Here is a 17,974-nt window from a genome sequence, read left to right as displayed (position 1 = left end):
CTAAACAACAGTTCTAAGCAACAGTTCTAAACAACAGTTTCAAACAACAGTTCTAAACAACAGTTCTAAACAACAGTTCCAAACAACAGTTCTAAACAACAGTTCTAATCAACAGTTCCAAACAACAGTTCCAAACAACAGTTCCAAACAACAGTTTCAAACAACAGTTCTAAACAACAGTTCTAAACAACAGTTCTAAACAACAGTTCTAAACAACAGTTTCAAACAACAGTTTCAAACAACAGTACTAAACAACAGTGTAACGCTCCGGGGGTCGTGGGTGTGGAGTCAGACGCAGGAAACAGAGAGTGCAATAATGTGCTCTTTAATGCACTCACGCAACACTGGGTGCTCAAAACCAAATGCCCCAAACACGGGGGACGAAAACAGTACAGCAGAATACACGACCAGGAAAAAACACGTTCCTCTACTACATACCCGAAGGTCACAATAATTAATCCCGCACAAAGAAACACTAATTACTAACTAACAGGTGCTAACAATAAACATACAAGGAGGGGGAGGAAAGACAATGAGTGGCAGCTAATAGGCCGGCGACGCCGAGCGCCAACACCGGCCTCGAGGTTGACCCGGAGGACGAGGTGCAGGGCGATCCGGATGGAGGCGATGGAAATCCCTCAACATTGATGGATCCAAGATGCCCTCCACCGGTACCCATCACCTCTCCTCCAGACCGTACCCCTCCCAGTCCACTAGGTACTGCAGGCCCCTCACCCGGCGTCTTGAGTCCAGAATGGCCTATATCGTATACGCCGGGGACCCCTCGATGTCCAGAGGGGGGAGGGACCTACGGCACCTCACTGTCCTCTAGGGGACCAGCTACCACTGGCCTGAGAAGAGACACATGAAACGAGGGGTTAATACGATAATAGGAAGGGAGTTGTAATCGATAACACACCTCGTTTATTCTCCTCAGGACTTTAAAGGGCCCTACACAGTGCGGACCCAGGGCAAGCGGAGGGGCAGGTTTTGGGTCGAGAGCCAGACCCTGTCCCCCGGTACAAACACGGGGGCCTCACTGCGGTGGAGGTCAGCACTCCTCTTCTGCTGTCCACTCGCTTGTTGGAGAGATTCCTGGACGGCCCTCCAGGTCTCCTTGGAGCGCTGTACCCATTCCTCCACCGCAGGAGCTTCGGTCTGGCTCGGATGCCATGCTGCAAGGACAGGGTGGTACCCCAACACACACTGAAAAGGGGACACGTTAGTAGAGGAGTGGCGTAGTGAGTTCTGGTCCATTTCAGCCCAGGGAATGTATCGTGCCCACTCCCCTGGCCGATCCTGGCAATACGACCGCAGAAACCTACCCACCTCCTGGTTCACTCTCTCCACCTGCCCATTACTCTCGGGGTGATAACCGGAGGTCAGGCTGACAGAGACCCCCAAACGCTCCATGAACGCCCTCCATACTCGGGACGTGAATTGGGGGCCCCGATCAGAAACAATGTCCTCCGGCACCCCGTAGTGCCGAAAGACGTGGGTGAATAATGCCTCCGCAGTCTGTAGGGCTGTAGGGATACCGGGCAACGGGAGGAGACGGCAGGACTTAGAGAACCGATCCACAATCACCAGAACCGTGGTGTTCCCCTGAGACGGGGGAAGATCGATCAGGAAATCTACAGATAGATGTGACCATGGCCGTTGTGGAACGGGGAGGGGTTGTAACTTCCCTCTAGGAAGGTGCCTAGGAGCCTTACTCTGGGCACACACCGAACAGGAGGAGACATAAACTTTAAGTTTAACACCTAGCCAAGGTGGGCCGCCAATGCCTCCCCCGAAGGCTCCCCACTGTCCTCGTCACCCCAGGGTGACCCGAGGAGGGTAGGACGTGAGCCCACCGAATCAGTTGGTCCCGAACACCAAGCGGCACGTACTTTCGCCCCGCCGGACACTGAGGAGGCGCGGGTTCCGCCCGTAACGCCCGCACGATGTCCGAGTCCACCTCCCATACCACTGGTGCTACCAGCCTCGAGGCGGGGAGGATGGGAGTAGGTTCAGTGGACCTATCCTCCGTGTCGTAAAGCCGGGACAGTGCGTCAGCCTTTACGTTCTGGGAGCCCGGTCTATAAGACAATGTAAACCGGAACCGTGTGAAGAACATGGCCCACCTTGCCTGACGTGGGTTCAGTCTCCTAGCTGCCCGAATATACTCCAGATTCTGGTGGTCGGTCCAGATGAGAAAGGGGTGCTTAGCCCCCTCAAGCCAGTGTCTCCACACCTTCAGAGCTCTGAACACCGCTAGCAACTCCCGGTCCCCCACATCATAGTTACGCTCCGCTGGGCTGAGCTTCATTGAGAAGAAAGCGCAGGGGCGGAGTCTTGGTGGCGTACCCGAGCGCTGTGATAGCACGGCACCCACCCCAGCCTCGGAGGCGTCCACCTCCACTATGAATGCTAGAGAGGGGTCCAGATGCGCCAACACGGGTGCATCCATGAACAGCGCCTTCAACCTGTTGAAAGCTCCGTCCGCCTCTGCTGACCACTGTAACCGCACCGGGCCCCCCTTCAGCAGTGAGGTAATGGGAGCCGCTACCTGGCCAAAACCCCGGATAAACCTCCGGTAGTAGTTGGCAAAACGCAAAAACCGCTGCACCTCTTTTACCGTGGTCGGAGTCGGCCAATTATGCACGGCCCTAATGCGGTCACCCTCCATCACCACCCCCGAGGTGGAAATGCGATAACCCAGGAAGGAGACGGCTCGTTTAGAGAACACGCATTTCTCAGCCTTGAAGTATAGGTCAAGCTCCAGCAGTCTACCAAGCACCTTCCGTACCCGAGACACATGCGCGGTGTGAGTGGCCGAGTAGATCAGAATGTCATCGAAATAAACAACCACTCCCTGCCCGCACAGGTCCCTGAGAATCTTGTCTACAAAGGATTGAAAAACGGCTGGAGCATTCTTTAACCCATACGGCATGACGAGGTACTCATAGTGGCCCGATGTGGGTCTAAATGCGGTTTTCCACTCGTCTCCCTTCCGAATACGCACCAGACTATACGCGCTCCTGAGATCCAGTTTTGTGAAGAACTGTGCTCCGTGAAATGATTCCACCGCTGTAGCGATGAGAGGTAGTGGGTAACTATACCCCACTGTGATGGCGTTTAGACCTCTATAATCAATACACGGACGCAAACCTCCCTCCTTTTTCTTCACAAAAAAGAAACTCGAGTAGACGGGTGAGATGGAGGTCCGAATGTACCAGCGACTCCGTGACATATGTCTCCATCGCCAACGTCTCCTCCTGGGACAATGGGTGACTCTTGGGAAGCGCAGCGTTTACCTGGAGATCTATCGTACAATCCCTTCCCGGTCGATAAGGTGGTAATTTAGTCGCTTTCACTTTACTGAAAGCGATTGCCAAATCGGCATACTCGGGGGGAATGCACACCGTGGAACCCTGGTCTGGACTTTCCACCGACGTGGCACCGATGGAAACTTCCAAACACCTTCCAGAACACTCCTCTGACCACCCCTAGAGAACCCCCTGTCTCCACGAAATGTTAGGATTGTGCCGGGCCAGCCAGGGAATCCCTAGCACCACTGGAAAGGCAAATCAATAACATAAAGACTGATACGCTCCCTGTGATTCCCCTGCGTCAACATGTCCAGTGGAATCGTGGTCTCCCTGACCATCCCTGACCCTAATGGCCGGCTATCTAGAGAGTGCACGGGAAAGGGAGAATCTATCGGCACCAGCAGAACCCCTAACTTAAGGGCGAGTCCGCAACCCATAAAGTTCCCAGCTGCGCCTGAATTGACTAGCGCCCTATGCTGGGAAGAGGGGAAAAAGTGAGGGAAAAAAGTTAATACAAACATGTGGCCAACAGGGGGTTCTGGGTGAGTTTGATGCTGACTCACCTGGGGTGATCAAGAAGCGTTCCGCCTGCCATCTCTACTCCCAGACGGACCCCCCCAGCACCGATCGGCCGCGTGTCCTCTCCGACCACAGTTGGTGCAGGAGAGGCCTCCTCCTCCGGTACCCCTCGGCACATCCCTTCCCAACTCCATCGGAATGGGAGCGGAGGGGCTGGGTGATGGAACACACAGGACCCTCTCCGAACGCCCGCGGGCAGCCAGTAGATTGTCCAATCGGATGGACATACCGATTAGCTCATCCAGGGAAAGCGCGGTGTTCCGACACGCTAGCTCCCTGCGGACGGCCTCCCGGAGAATACACCTGTTGTGGTCGATAAGGGCCCTGTCGTTCCACCCAGATCCTGCTGCCAAGGTCTGGAACTCCAACGCGTAATCCTGGGCGCTCCTCCTCTCCTGCCTGAGATGAAATAGTCGTTCTCCCTTCGCCGAGTCTGGGCCATTCCAGACTGCGTTCGCCCACTCCAGAGCACGACCCAGGAGATGAGGACACTCACCCTCTCCGCTCCCGAGGGAGTGGGTCTGACGGAGGCCAGGTATAGCTCCAGTTGGAGTAAAAACCCCTGGCAACCCGCCGCCCTCCATCAGAAGCCCTCGGGAGCGTCAGACGGAGAGTGCTGGAGTCGGGAGATGGGGAGTCCGGAGCCAGGGGTGCCGAAGCTGGAGAGAGGAGACCACTTCTCTCCCATCGGTCCATTCTCTCCATCACTTGATCCATCGCCGATCCGATCTGATGGAGGACGGTGGTGTGGTGGAGAACCCGTTCCTCCATCGATGGGAGAGGGTTGGCTGCTGCTCCTGCTGACTCCATTCAATATGGTGCGGGATTCTGTAACGCTCCGGGTGTCGTGGGTGTGGAGTCAGACGCAGGAAACAGAGAGTGCAATACTGAGCTCTTTAATGCACTCACGCAACACTTGGTGCTCAAAACCAAATGCCCCAAACACGGGGGACGAAAACAGTACAGCAGAATACACGACCAGGAACAAACACGTTCCTCTACTACATAACCGAAGGTCACAATAATTAATCCCGCACAAAGAAACAGGCGGGGGCCGGCTGTCTAATAAAGCCCAACTAATTACTAACTAACAGGTGCTAACAATAAACATACAAGGAGGGGGAGGAAAGACAATCAGTGGCAGCTAATAGGCCGGCGACGACGACCGCCGAGCGCCACCCGACCGGGAAGGGGAGCCACCCTCGGTCGGACTCGTGACAAACAGCTCCAAGCAACAGTTCTAAACAACAGTTCTAAACAACAGTTCTAAACAACAGTTCCAAGCAACAGTTCTAAACAACAGTTCTAAACAACAGTTCCAAGCAACAGTTCCAAACAACAGTTCTAAACAACAGTTCTAAAAAAACAGTTCCAAACATGTCTCTATGCCAGTGGTGTAACACCAACCACTGTAGGAGACATACCTGACCTATCAGCCAGAGGGCCAGTGTAACGCCTCACAGACACCTACAGTTAATGCTAAATGTCTAAATGGCATTTCCTCATTACCGCAGATGGACAGGTACTGTTCTCTCTCTCTCTCTCATTCTCTCTCTCTCTCTCTCTCTCTCTCTCTCTCTCGCTCTCTCTGTGTGTGGGTTGTGCATGCGTACATTTGTCTGTGTGTGTGGATTGTGCGTGCGAACGTCTGTCTGTGTGTGTGTGGGTTGTGCATACGTCAGTGCGTATGCGTGTGTGTGGCTGTTATAGAGGCATGTAATCTCAGTGAATTAGGAGTCCTGTTTTACTATTGTCCTGGAGTCTGATGTTGGGCGATAGTTACCTCACACTGGCTGGCTGGCTGGAAGGCTGACTAGTTTCTATTCATTTCAAATTGTTTAATCTGGCACTCAGCCCAAACCATTCGCTTGTCCTGTTTTGATCTTTAAATATACAGTGGGAGAAAAAGGAGGAAGGTTATGAGTGGAGAGAAGAGAGCAGAAAGAGACAGGGGATTGGTGAAAGAGAGGTAGGTATGGAGGGAATTGGTGAGATGAACGGAGAGGTATAGGAGATGGGGGAGAGAGAACAGAATGTACACAGTGAGAGAGATAGAGACTGGTGTATGTATCTGAAAGCTGATCTGTGCCACTCAGAGAGCAGTTCTTTCTGTGGACTATTGATTTAGGCCCGACCACCATCTCCCTCAGTCTACCAGTTCTGGAACCCTAGACGTTGTCTGTAGATACAGACCTAGGATCAGTTTACCATCCCCTAATCCTAACCCCAACCATAGGGATCAAAATACAAAAATCATTTCATCCACCCTTTGTTTTCCTACAGTATCAGTACAGATGAAGGAAATGAGATGAGGAGACCACTTAACAGTATTAAAGCTTTGACACAAAACAGTTCCAAACAACAGTTCTAAACAACAGTACTAAACAACAGTTCTAAACAACAGTTCTAAACAACAGTTCTAAACAACAGTTCTAAACAACAGTTCCAAACAACAGTTCCAAACAACAGTTCTAAACAACAGTTCTAAACAACAGTTCTAAACAACAGTTCCAAACAACAGTTCTAAACAACAGTTCTAAACAACAGTTCCAAACAACAGTTCTAAACAACAGTTCCAAACAACAGTACTAAACAACAGTTCTAAACAACAGTACCAAACAACAGTTCCAAACAACAGTTCTAAACAACAGTTCCAAACAACAGTTCTAAACAACAGTTCCAAACAACAGTTCTAAACAACAGTTCCAAACAACAGTTCCAAACAACAGTTCTAAACAACAGTTCTAAACAACATTTCCAAACAACAGTTCCAAACAACAGTTATAAACTACAGTTCCAAACAACAGTTCTAAACAACAGTTCCAAACAACAGTTCCAAGCAACAGTTCCAAACAACAGCTCCAAGCAACAGTTCCAAACAACAGTTCTAAAAAAACAGTTCCAAACATGTCTCTATGCCAGTGGTGTAACACCAACCACTGTAGTAGACATACCTTACCTATCAGCCAGAGGGCCAGTGTAACGCCTCACAGACACCTAATTTTCATCATAGGTACACTTCAACTATGGCAGACAAAATGAGAGGAATAAATCCAGAAAATCACATTGTAGGATTTTTAATGAATTTATTTGCAAATTATGGTGGAAAATAAGTATTTGGTCAATGACAAAAGTTTATCTCAATACTTTGTTATATACCCTTTGTTGGCAATGACAGAGGTCAAACGTTTTCACAAAGTTTTCACACACTGTTGCTGGTATTTTGGCCCATTCCTCCATGCAGATCTCCTCTAGAGCAGTGATGTTTTGGGGCTGTTGCTGGGCAACATGGACTTTCAACTCCCTCCAAAGATTTTCTATGGGGTTGAGATCTGGAGACTGGCTAGGCCACTCCAGGACCTTGAAATGCTTCTTACGAAGCCACTCCTTCGTTGCCCGGGCGGTGTGTTTGGGATCATTGTCATGCTGAAAGACCCAGCCACGTTTCATCTTCAATGCCCTTGCTGATGGAAGGAGGTTTTCACTCAAAATCTCACGATACATGGCCCCATTCATTCTTTCCTTTACACGGATCAGTCGTCCTGGTCCCTTTGCAGAAAAAACAGCCCCAAAGCATGATGTTTCCACCCCCATGCTTCACAGTAGGTATGGTGTTCTTTGGATGCAACTCAGCATTCTTTGTCCTCCAAACACGACGAGTTGAGTTTTTACCAAAAAGTTCTATTTTGGTTTCATCTGACCATATGACATTCTCCCAATCTTCTTCTGGATCATCCAAATGCTCTCTAGCAAACTTCAGACGGGCCTGGGCATGTACTGGCTTAAGCAGGGGGACACGTCTGGAACTGCAGGATTTGAGTCCCTGGCGGTGTAGTGTGTTACTGATGGTAGGCTTTGTTACTTTGGTCCCAGCTCTCTGCAGGTCATTCACTAGGTCCCCCCGTGTGGTTCTGGGATTTTTGCTCACCGTTGTGATAATTTTGACCCCACGGGGTGAGATCTTGCGTGGAGCCCCAGATCGAGGGAGATTATCAGTGGTCTTGTATGTCTTCCATTTCCTAATAATTGCTCCCACAGTTGATTTGTTCAAACCAAGCTGCTTACCTATTGCAGATTCAGTCTTCCCAGCCTGGTGCAGGTCTACAATTTTGTTTCTGGTGTCCTTTGACAGCTCTTTGGTCTTCTAGGCCATAGTGGAGTTTGGAGTGTGACTGTTTGAGGTTGTGGACAGGTGTCTTTTATACTGATAACAAGTTCAAACAGGTGCCATTAATACAGGTAACGAGTGGAGGACAGAGGAGCCTCTTAATTAAAGAAGAAGTTACAGGTCTGTGAGAGCCAGAAATCTTGCTTGTTTGTAGGTGACCAAATACTTATTTTCCACCATAATTTGCAAATAAATTCATTAAAAATCCTACAATGTGATTTTCTGGATTTTTTTTCTCATTTTGTCTGTCATAGTTGAAGTGTACCTATGATGAAAATTACAGGTCACTCTCATCTTTTTAAGTGGGAGAACTTGCACAATTGGTGGCTGACTAAATACTTTTTTGCCCCATTATAAATGGCATTTTCTCATTACCGCAGATGCACAGGTTCTGTTCTGTTCTGTTCTCTCTCTCTCTCTCTCTCTCTCTCTCTCTCTCTCTCTCTCTCTCTCTCTCTCTCTCTCTCTCTCTCTCTCTCTCTCTCTCTCTGTGTGTGTGGGTTGTACATGCGTACATCTGTCTGTGTGTGTGGGTTGTGCGTGCATGCGTCTGTCTGTGTGTATGGGTTGTGCATACGTCAGTGCTTATGCGTGTGTGTGGCTGTTATAGAGGCATGTAATCTCAGTGAATTAGGAGTCCTGTTTTACTATTGTCCTGGAGTCTGATGTTGGGGGATAGTTACCTCACACTGGCTGGCTGACTGACTGACTGACTGGCTGGCTGACTGGCTAGCTGACTGGCTAGCTCTGGCAGACTTGGCTGTCTGTCTGTTTGGCTGGCTGACTGGCTGGCTGGCTCTGGCTGGCTGGCTCTGGCTGACTGGCGGTCTGACTGGCTGGCTGACTGGCTCTGGCTCTCCCTAATGCTTTACCTTACTGACACTTCTTTACCCTTCATCACAATTTAGCCCACTACTTAGATAGTCATCTGTTTATCTGAACTCAACCTCACAAGCAACATCATTTTTACCTTGAGCCTTAGACTTACTACTGTAGCTACTGTTTCAATGTTCTGTTTCGATTTGTGTTCTGGTGTATCATACCAATTAGTTCAGTAAACTAGTAAGAGAGGATGGGTCTCTTGGCGTTAGTTCAGTTTGTTAGTTTCAGATTCACATACATCTGGTGGATGCAGATCAGTTGACATGTTTAAAGATCCCCTTTTCTAAACATATGTGTCAGTACTCTATCAGTATGAGTGTTTCTCTGGCTTGGAGGAGAGATCAGTTCCTCTCTCAGTTTCTCTCAAGCCCTGACCTTAACACCTGCAGCTCAGCAGTCACATTTACATGATAGTCATTTAACATGTTCTTATTCAGAGCCACTTAGAACACAAGAGAGCGGAGGGCAAAGCTGCTCAGATAGGCCCATATAATAAAGTGTCCTTGATAAATAGTGTCCTTGAGAAATAGTGTCCTTGAGAAATAGTGTCCTTGCATTTCAAAATCAACAAAGTATTCCTTTTGAAACATAAGGACTCTTTCTTTGCATGCACATCACAGTAAGTGCATTCAAATAAGAGGTCTGAACAACAGACTTCACATTGTCTGGGTCAAAATCCTGCCACATCATTCAGGTCCCTCACTAAGTGTATTACCTCATGTCTGACTCTGAATACCCTGGATGTTGACATTGTTTTTCTTTGTTTTCCTCCTCTTCTTCTTCTCCTCCTCCTCTCCCCCATCCTCTTCTTCTCCTCTCCTCTCCTCTCCTCTCCTCTCCTCTCCTCTCCTCTCCTCTCCTCTCCTCTCCTCTCCTCTCCTCTCCTCTCCTCTCCTCTCCTCCTCCTCTCCCCCATCCTCTTCTTCTTCTCTCCCTCCTCTCCTCTCCTCTCCTCTCCTCTCCTCTCCTCTCCTCTCCTCTCCTCTCCTCTCCTCTCCTCTCCTCTCCTCTCCTCTCCTCTCCTCTCCTCCCTCTCCTCTCCTCTCCTCTCCTCTCCTCTCCTCTCCTCCTCCTCTCCCCCATCCTCTTCTTCTTCTCTCCTCTCCTCCTCCTCTCCCCATCCTCTTCTTCTTCTCTCCTCTCCTCTCCTCTCCTCTCCTCTCCTCTCCTCTCCTCTCCTCTCCTCTCCTCTCCTCTCCTCTCCTCTCCTCTCCTCTCCTCCTCCTCTCCCCCATCCTCTTCTTCTCCTCTCCTCTCCTCTCCTCTCCTCTCCTCTCCTCTCCTCTCCTCTCCTCTCCTCTCCTCTCCTCTCCTCTCCTCCTCCTCTCCCCCATCCTCTTCTTCTTCTCTCCTCTCCTCTCCTCTCCTCTCCTCTCCTCTCCTCTCCTCCTCTCCCCCATCCTCTTCTTCTTCTCTCTCTCCTCTCCTCTCCTCTCCTCTCCTCTCCTCTCCTCTCCTCTCCTCTCCTCTCCTCTCCTCTCCTCTCCTCTCCTCTCCTCCCTCTCCTCTCCTCTCCTCTCCTCTCCTCCTCCTCTCCCCCATCCTCTTCTTCTTCTCTCCTCTCCTCCTCCTCTCCCCATCCTCTTCTTCTCCTCTCCTCTCCTCTCCTCTCCTCTCCTCTCCTCTCCTCTCCTCTCCTCTCCTCTCCTCTCCTCTCCTCCTGTAGACAGTCCCATGGGCCATAGTGGAGGGTCAACAACAGAGTGGAGATGTTCAAAGAGAGGCCTCCTCCAGGTCAGTCACCTGTTCCAACCCTTTAATCCCAGCTGCTCTGCTGTAGTTTTTGTGGTGTGTTAGGCCACCAAGGTAAAGATGATGCTCCATGAGTCTTCAGGAGTCAGACAAGTAGTTCACCAAACCACATCAGCTACACTTCACCCTCCTTTGACCTCGTCCTCTCCGCAACAACACCTACCTACTGAGCTACAGCCAAGAGACATGAGGGAGAAGCAGACAGTTATCACTAACGTGTAGTTGTTGTAGTATCTGATGATCATTTCCTTTAAAGGATCAATCTTTAATTGAAACAATATCAAAGTGTCCCCCAGCCTCTGTTTTGGTAAAAAGCCAGGGGTTGGGTTAATGCAGAATACTTTTGTGTTTTTTATGCATTTTTCACCCATACAAAAAAGATCAAACGGATAATAAATATCTTGTTGCGTTTTGAAAACACAGATATAACATGCGTCTTATTGTCATTTCTGCTCAGCATCAGACTCATTTTGTGCTTCAGTTGCACTTCTTCACTCGGATGAGAATTCACAAACAGGGGTTCTATCAACAGACACTGATATGTAGTAACTTTTCTCTGGTACTTGTCTCGTTGTAGCCTAGTTTCCTCCTGTAAAATGCAAGAGTAACTTCAATCAAAACATCAGGACATGTAGCAGGCTACGTTCTTTCTATGATAGACACTGTTCCTAGGCCGTCTTTGAAAATAAGATTTTGTTCTTAGCTGGCTTGCCTAGTTAAATAAATGTAAAATAAAACAAAATTAAAATTTGAAATATAAGGGCCATGCATCGTTTTTGCAAAAAATACATAGCTTTTTAATTGTAATCTCATTTACTTGTGTGGCTGGTTGCCAAATAGCGTTGCACTTCTGTTGTCTGATGAAAGGGAAGCTATTGTCTGCAGAACGTGTTGTACTAATGTATTTCTGGGAATGAAAACTATAGTTGCATGTACCTGATCACTCTGTTGAAGCAGAAAAACACTGTTGACTTTCCATTTAAAATGCAGGTGAAATGGGTTTAAAACACAGATTTTTTGATGGTCTGTGTTTTGAAAATTGATGGATGGGCCCTGAGAAATGTAACCACTCTCAAATTCATAGAAAGAGGTATGGATGGGCCCTGAGAAATGTAACCACTCTCAAATTCATAGAAAGAGGTATGGATGCAAGGACTGACCATCCATGATATCAAAATGATAGGTGTGTTTGTTTACATGTATATTGTTTACAAACATTGGGATAAAACAAACTTATATTCTGGGTTCTGATGGGGTACGACAGTTGAACTAAGCTCATGAGGCATATGATTAATTTGTGAGTCCAAAAATGGATGCAGCAACTCCACATGTTGTTGTGGTCTCTGAGAAACAGACTGAACTTCCTGGACATGTGGAGACTGAAGTAGTGATAGTCTGGTAGATGCTGTATTCAGAACAGTAGGTCAGAGAAGCAGACAGTAGGTACTGTAGAGACTATTCAGAACAGTAGGTCAGAGAAGTAGACAGCAGGTACTGTAGAGGCTGTATTCAGAACAGTAGGTCAGAGAAGCAGACAGCAGGTACTGTAGAGGCTGTATTCAGAACAGTAGGTCAGAGAAGCAGACAGCAGGTACTGTAGAGGCTGTATTCAGAACAGTAGGTCAGAGAAGCAGACAGCAGGTACTGTAGAGGCTGTATTCAGAACAGTAGGTCAGAGAAGCAGACAGCAGGTACTGTAGAGGCTGTATTCAGAACAGTAGGTCAGAGAAGCAGACAGCAGGTACTGTAGAGACTGTATTAAGAACAGTAGGTCAGAGAAGCAGACAGCGGGTACTGTAGAGGCTGTATTCAGAACAGTAGGTCAGAGAAGCAGACAGCAGGTACTGTAGAGGCTGTATTCAGAACAGTAGGTCAGAGAAGCAGACAGCAGGTACTGTAGAGGCTGTATTCAGAACAGTAGGTCAGAGAAGCAGACAGTAGGTACTGTAGAGACTCTATTCAGAACAGTAGGTCAGAGAAGCAGACAGTAGGTACTGTAGAGGCTGTATTCAGAACAGTAGGTCAGAGAAGCAGACAGACAGTAAGTACTGGAGAGACTGTATTCAGAACAGTAGGTCAGAGAAGCAGACAGTAGGTACTGTAGAGGCTGTATTCAGAACAGTAGGTCAGAGAAGCAGACAGACAGTAAGTACTGGAGAGACTGTATTCAGAACAGTAGGTCAGAGAAGCAGACAGCAGGTACTATAGAGGCAGTACTCAGAACAGTAGGTCAGAGAAGCAGACAGACAGTAGGTACTGTAGAGACTCTATTCAGAACAGTAGGTCAGAAAAGCAGACAGACAGTAAGTACTGGAGAGACTGTATTCAGAACAGTAGGTCAGAGAAGCAGACAGCAGGTACTATAGAGGCAGTACTCAGAACAGTAGGTCAGAGAAGCAGACAGCAGGTACTGGAGAGGCTGTATTCAGAACAGTAGGTCAGAGAAGCAGACAGGTTCTGGAGAGGCTGTATTCAGAACAGTAGGTCAGAGAAGCAGACAGCATGTACTGTAGAGGCTGTATTCAGAACAGTAGGTCAGAGAAGCAGACAGACAGTAAGTACTGTAGAGGCTGTATTCAGAACAGTAGGTCAGAGAAGCAGACAGCAGGTACTGTAGAGACTGTATTCAGAACAGTAGGTCAGAGAAGCAGACAGCAGGTACTGTAGAGGCTGTATTCAGAACAGTAGGTCAGAGAAGCAGACAGCAGGTACTGTAGAGGCTGTATTCAGAACAGTAGGTCAGAGAAGCAGACAGTAGGTACTGGAGAGGCTGTATTCAGAACAGTAGGTCAGAGAAGCAGACAGTAAGTACTGTAGAGGCTGTATTCAGAACAGTAGGTCAGAGAAGCAGACAGCAGGTACTGTAGAGGCTGTATTCAGAACAGTAGGTCAGAGAAGCAGACAGCAGGTACTGGAGAGGCTGTATTCAGAACAGTAGGTCAGAGAAGCAGACAGCAGGTACTGGAGAGGCTGTATTCAGAACAGTAGGTCAGAGAAGCAGACAGCAGGTACTGGAGAGGCTGTATTCAGAACAGTAGGTCAGAGAAGCAGACAGCAGGTACTGGAGAGGCTGTATTCAGAACAGTAGGTCAGAGAAGCAGACAGCAGGTACTGGAGAGGCTGTATTCAGAACAGTAGGTCAGAGAAGCAGACAGCAGGTACTGTAGAGGCTGTATTCAGAACAGTAGGTCAGAGAAGCAGACAGCAGGTACTGGAGAGGCTGTATTCAGAACAGTAGGTCAGAGAAGCAGACAGCAGGTTCTGGAGAGGCTGTATCCAGACCAGTAGGTCAGAGAAGCAGACAGCAGGTACTGTAGAGGCTGTATTCAGAACAGTAGGTCAGAGAAGCAGACAGTAAGTACTGTAGAGGCTTTATTCAGAACAGTAGGTCAGAGAAGCAGACAGTAGGTACTGTAGAGGCTGTATTCAGAACAGTAGGTCAGAGAAGCAGACAGTAGGTACTGTAGAGGCTGTATTCAGAACAGTAGGTCAGAGAAGCAGACAGTAAGTACTGTAGAGGCTGTATTAAGAACAGTAGGTCAGAGAAGCAGACAGTAAGTACTGTAGAGGCTGTATTCAGAACAGTAGGTCAGAGAAGCAGAAAGCAGGTACTGGAGAGACTGTATTCAGAACAGTAGGTCAGAGAAGCAGACAGTAAGTACTGTAGAGGCTGTATTAAGAACAGTAGGTCAGAGAAGCAGACAGTAAGTACTGTAGAGGCTGTATTAAGAACAGTAGGTCAGAGAAGCAGACAGTAAGTACTGTAGAGGCTGTATTCAGAACAGTAGGTCAGAGAAGCAGACAGTAAGTACTGTAGAGGCTGTATTCAGAACAGTAGGTCAGAGAAGCAGACAGCAGGTACTGTAGAGACTGTATTCAGAACAGTAGGTCAGAGAAGCAGACAGCAGGTACTATAGAGGCTGTATTCAGAACAGTAGGTCAGAGAAGCAGACAGCAGGTACTATAGAGGCTGTATTCAGAACAGTAGGTCAGAGAAGCAGACAGTAAGTACTGGAGAGGCTGTATTCAGAACAGTAGGTCAGAGAAGCAGACAGCAGGTACTATAGAGGCTGTATTCAGAACAGTAGGTCAGAGAAGCAGACAGCAGGTACTGTAGAGGCTGTATTCAGAACAGTAGGTCAGAGAAGCAGACAGCAGGTACTGGAGAGGCTGTATTCAGAACAGTAGGTCAGAGAAGCAGACAGCAGGTTCTGGAGAGGCTGTATTCAGACCAGTAGGTCAGAGAAGCAGACAGCAGGTACTGTAGAGGCTGTATTCAGAACAGTAGGTCAGAGAAGCAGACAGTAAGTACTGTAGAGGCTTTATTCAGAACAGTAGGTCAGAGAAGCAGACAGTAGGTACTGTAGAGGCTGTATTCAGAACAGTAGGTCAGAGAAGCAGACAGCAGGTTCTGGAGAGGCTGTATTCAGACCAGTAGGTCAGAGAAGCAGACAGCAGGTACTGTAGAGGCTGTATTCAGAACAGTAGGTCAGAGAAGCAGACAGTAAGTACTGTAGAGGCTGTATTAAGAACAGTAGGTCAGAGAAGCAGACAGTAAGTACTGTAGAGGCTGTATTCAGAACAGTAGGTCAGAGAAGCAGACAGTAAGTACTGTAGAGGCTGTATTCAGAACAGTAGGTCAGAGAAGCAGACAGCAGGTACTGTAGAGACTGTATTCAGAACAGTAGGTCAGAGAAGCAGACAGCAGGTACTATAGAGGCTGTATTCAGACCAGTAGGTCAGAGAAGCAGACAGCAGGTACTGTAGAGGCTGTATTCAGAACAGTAGGTCAGAGAAGCAGACAGTAAGTACTGTAGAGGCTTTATTCAGAACAGTAGGTCAGAGAAGCAGACAGTAGGTACTGTAGAGGCTGTAGTCAGAACAGTAGGTCAGAGAAGCAGACAGCAGGTTCTGGAGAGGCTGTATTCAGACCAGTAGGTCAGAGAAGCAGACAGCAGGTACTGGAGAGGCTGTATTCAGAACAGTAGGTCAGAGAAGCAGACAGCAGGTACTATAGAGGCTGTATTCAGAACAGTAGGTCAGAGAAGCATACAGCAGGTACTATAGAGGCTGTATTCAGAACAGTAGGTCAGAGAAGCAGACAGTAGGTACTGGAGAGGCTGTATTCAGAACAGTAGGTCAGAGAAGCAGACAGCAGGTACTATAGAGGCTGTATTCAGAACAGTAGGTCAGAGAAGCAGACAGCAGGTACTGTAGAGGCTGTATTCAGAACAGTAGGTCAGAGAAGCAGACAGCAGGTACTATAGAGGCTGTATTCAGAACAGTAGGTCAGAGAAGCAGACAGCAGGTACTGGAGAGGCTCTAATTACATGCCCAAGCCAAGGTCATCTGCCGAATGTGTGTGTGTGTTTACTTTATGCCACAGTTCAACAGCGAGGGAATGTTAAAAGCCTTTTTATGGATCTATGGCAGCACGTGTGTGTGTGTGTGTGTGTGTGTTTGTGTGTGTGTGTGTGTGTGTGTGTGTGTGTGTGTGTGTGTGTGTGTGTGTGTGTGTGTGTGTGTGTGTGTGTGTGTGTGTGTGTGTGTGTGTGTGTGTGTGTGTTTGTGTGTGTGTGAATGTGTGTGTGTGTGTGTGTGTGTGTGTGTTTGTGTGTGTGTGAATGTGTGTATAAATCAGAGAGAAGTGTGTGTTTAGCAGTCTGGATGTGTCCTCTAATGCCACGAGACTCCCCACACACGGCACGTGCCCAGAACTCTTTATCCCCGCTGCAGTGTCTCCTCTCCCCTCCCATTCCTTACCAACACTCAGGCAACTGGGCTGCTGTGAGAGTCACCTTGGCTCCGTATGCCAGCACAGCTGCATCTCCCTCCTCATGGCTAGATCCAAGATGGCACCCAGTTTCTCCTTGCAGTGACCTGCTTCTCTCACACCTCTGCAGAGGCAGTTGCCCTGACAACGTCAACGACAGCCTGCTATTGGTTGAAACCCTCTGCAAACGGACAGCCTTGGTGATTATGTAATGCAGAGACAGCTTGTCTGTGTTATTGTGAGGAGGACAATGTTTATGTAATTGGTGCCAGGGAAGGCACGTCCAAGGAATTGATTAGGGTACCCAATAATGCAGTAGCACGTTGAAGATGTCCTGTATCCAATTCCCAATATCATCATATGAATCACTTTATTACAGTGTCGTGTAATGTTATTTAACATGACTAAAGTTAATCAGTGGAATCAGAGTCGTGAGGCCTAAAGGTTCTATCGCATAACGTTCTGGTGCCCCCTACATTCAAACAATTGGTCTTTAGACTGTTGAAAGGAAATACAACGTTCCATCATTAGACTTGGCGACAGGCTCCGATGAAGATGCTGCTACTTCAGGTTCCAGTCATTTACAGTGTGGTAACGGCACCGTCAGCATCTCATTCATAGTGACATGAAGGCACCGCTTACAGCATCACAGAGAGAGTGGAGCTGGCAGCACAGCCTCACAGAGAGAGTGGAGCTGGCAGCACAGCCTCACAGAGAGAGTGGAGCTGGCAGCACAGCATCACAGAGAAAGTGGAGCTGGCAGCACAGCATTACAGCCAATGACCTCAGTGGTTCTGCAGCAGAGAGAGAGAGAGAAGTGAGAGAGAGAGAGGGTGAGAGGGGGAGGGGGAGAGAAGCGGTAATGGTATGACACACTCCTAATCTATAACCGGAGACGCAGACGGGACAGGACTGGACCAAGAGTGTTCGGTGCAGCTCCCGGAGCGTCTGTCTCTGCGCAAGATGCTCAGCAGAACCGGGGAAAACCTATCGACCGATTAACTCCGTTAGTCCCTGTTAGGTTAAGGAAGAGAGTCAGAATGACTATCCCCAAAGATATTCCTGAAAAGTGGTTCCCCATCGTTCTTCCACTGCAACAGAAGAAACAACAAGGACTAGCTGCTAAAACCAAGAAGACGTGGACAGGTACTTCTGTTGCCACAGTCACGTCAGTCATCTGTTTTATATGCAGTGTGTGCCTGTTTGTTCATTGGATGGGGAAATGTGCTGTAGCTTCCATCTATATGATTTATATCATATTTATATGATTTTTTTTGTGTTCTGTCTGATGACAGACAGGATCTCCTTGCTATGTGAATAAACCATTCTACATCTCATCTGTTTGTGTCAGTATTCAGTCCCTCTCATCTCATGATTTCTCACATCTCTGCAGTGTCCCCCATCTCCATATCTCCATCATTGTGTGTGTGTTTATGTGTCTGTGTGTGTGTCTCCGTGTGTGTGTCTGTGTGTGTGTCTCTGTGTGTGTATATGTGTGTGTGTGTG

At 48.2% G+C, this 17,974-nt stretch overlaps 1 protein-coding gene across 5 annotated transcripts in view; it reads left to right on the top strand.

The window, feature by feature from the left end:
• Nucleotides 1-17,974, top strand: part of LOC110520786 (phospholipid-transporting ATPase ID) — a 98,983-nt gene that overhangs the window by 13,128 nt on the left and 67,881 nt on the right. For 3 of the 5 annotated variants that reach the window (XM_036967387.1, XM_036967403.1, XM_036967380.1), the window contains exon 2: nt 10,610-10,677. In XM_036967387.1, coding sequence (XP_036823282.1) covers nt 10,653-10,677 — 25 coding nt within the window. In that variant the 5' untranslated portion in view covers nt 10,610-10,652. Of the gene's footprint in view, nt 1-10,609; nt 10,678-17,308; nt 17,615-17,974 lie in introns of those variants that run through there. The other 2 variants (XM_036967394.1, XM_036967377.1) reach the window with 1 other exon arrangement.

The sequence above is a fragment of the Oncorhynchus mykiss genome, chromosome 3 (assembly GCF_013265735.2).
Source record: "Oncorhynchus mykiss isolate Arlee chromosome 3, USDA_OmykA_1.1, whole genome shotgun sequence".
In the NCBI taxonomy this organism is placed as follows: domain Eukaryota; kingdom Metazoa; phylum Chordata; class Actinopteri; order Salmoniformes; family Salmonidae; genus Oncorhynchus; species Oncorhynchus mykiss.
The sequence above is the reverse complement of the archived record's forward strand: the minus strand, read 5'-3'. Positions and strand labels throughout refer to the sequence as shown.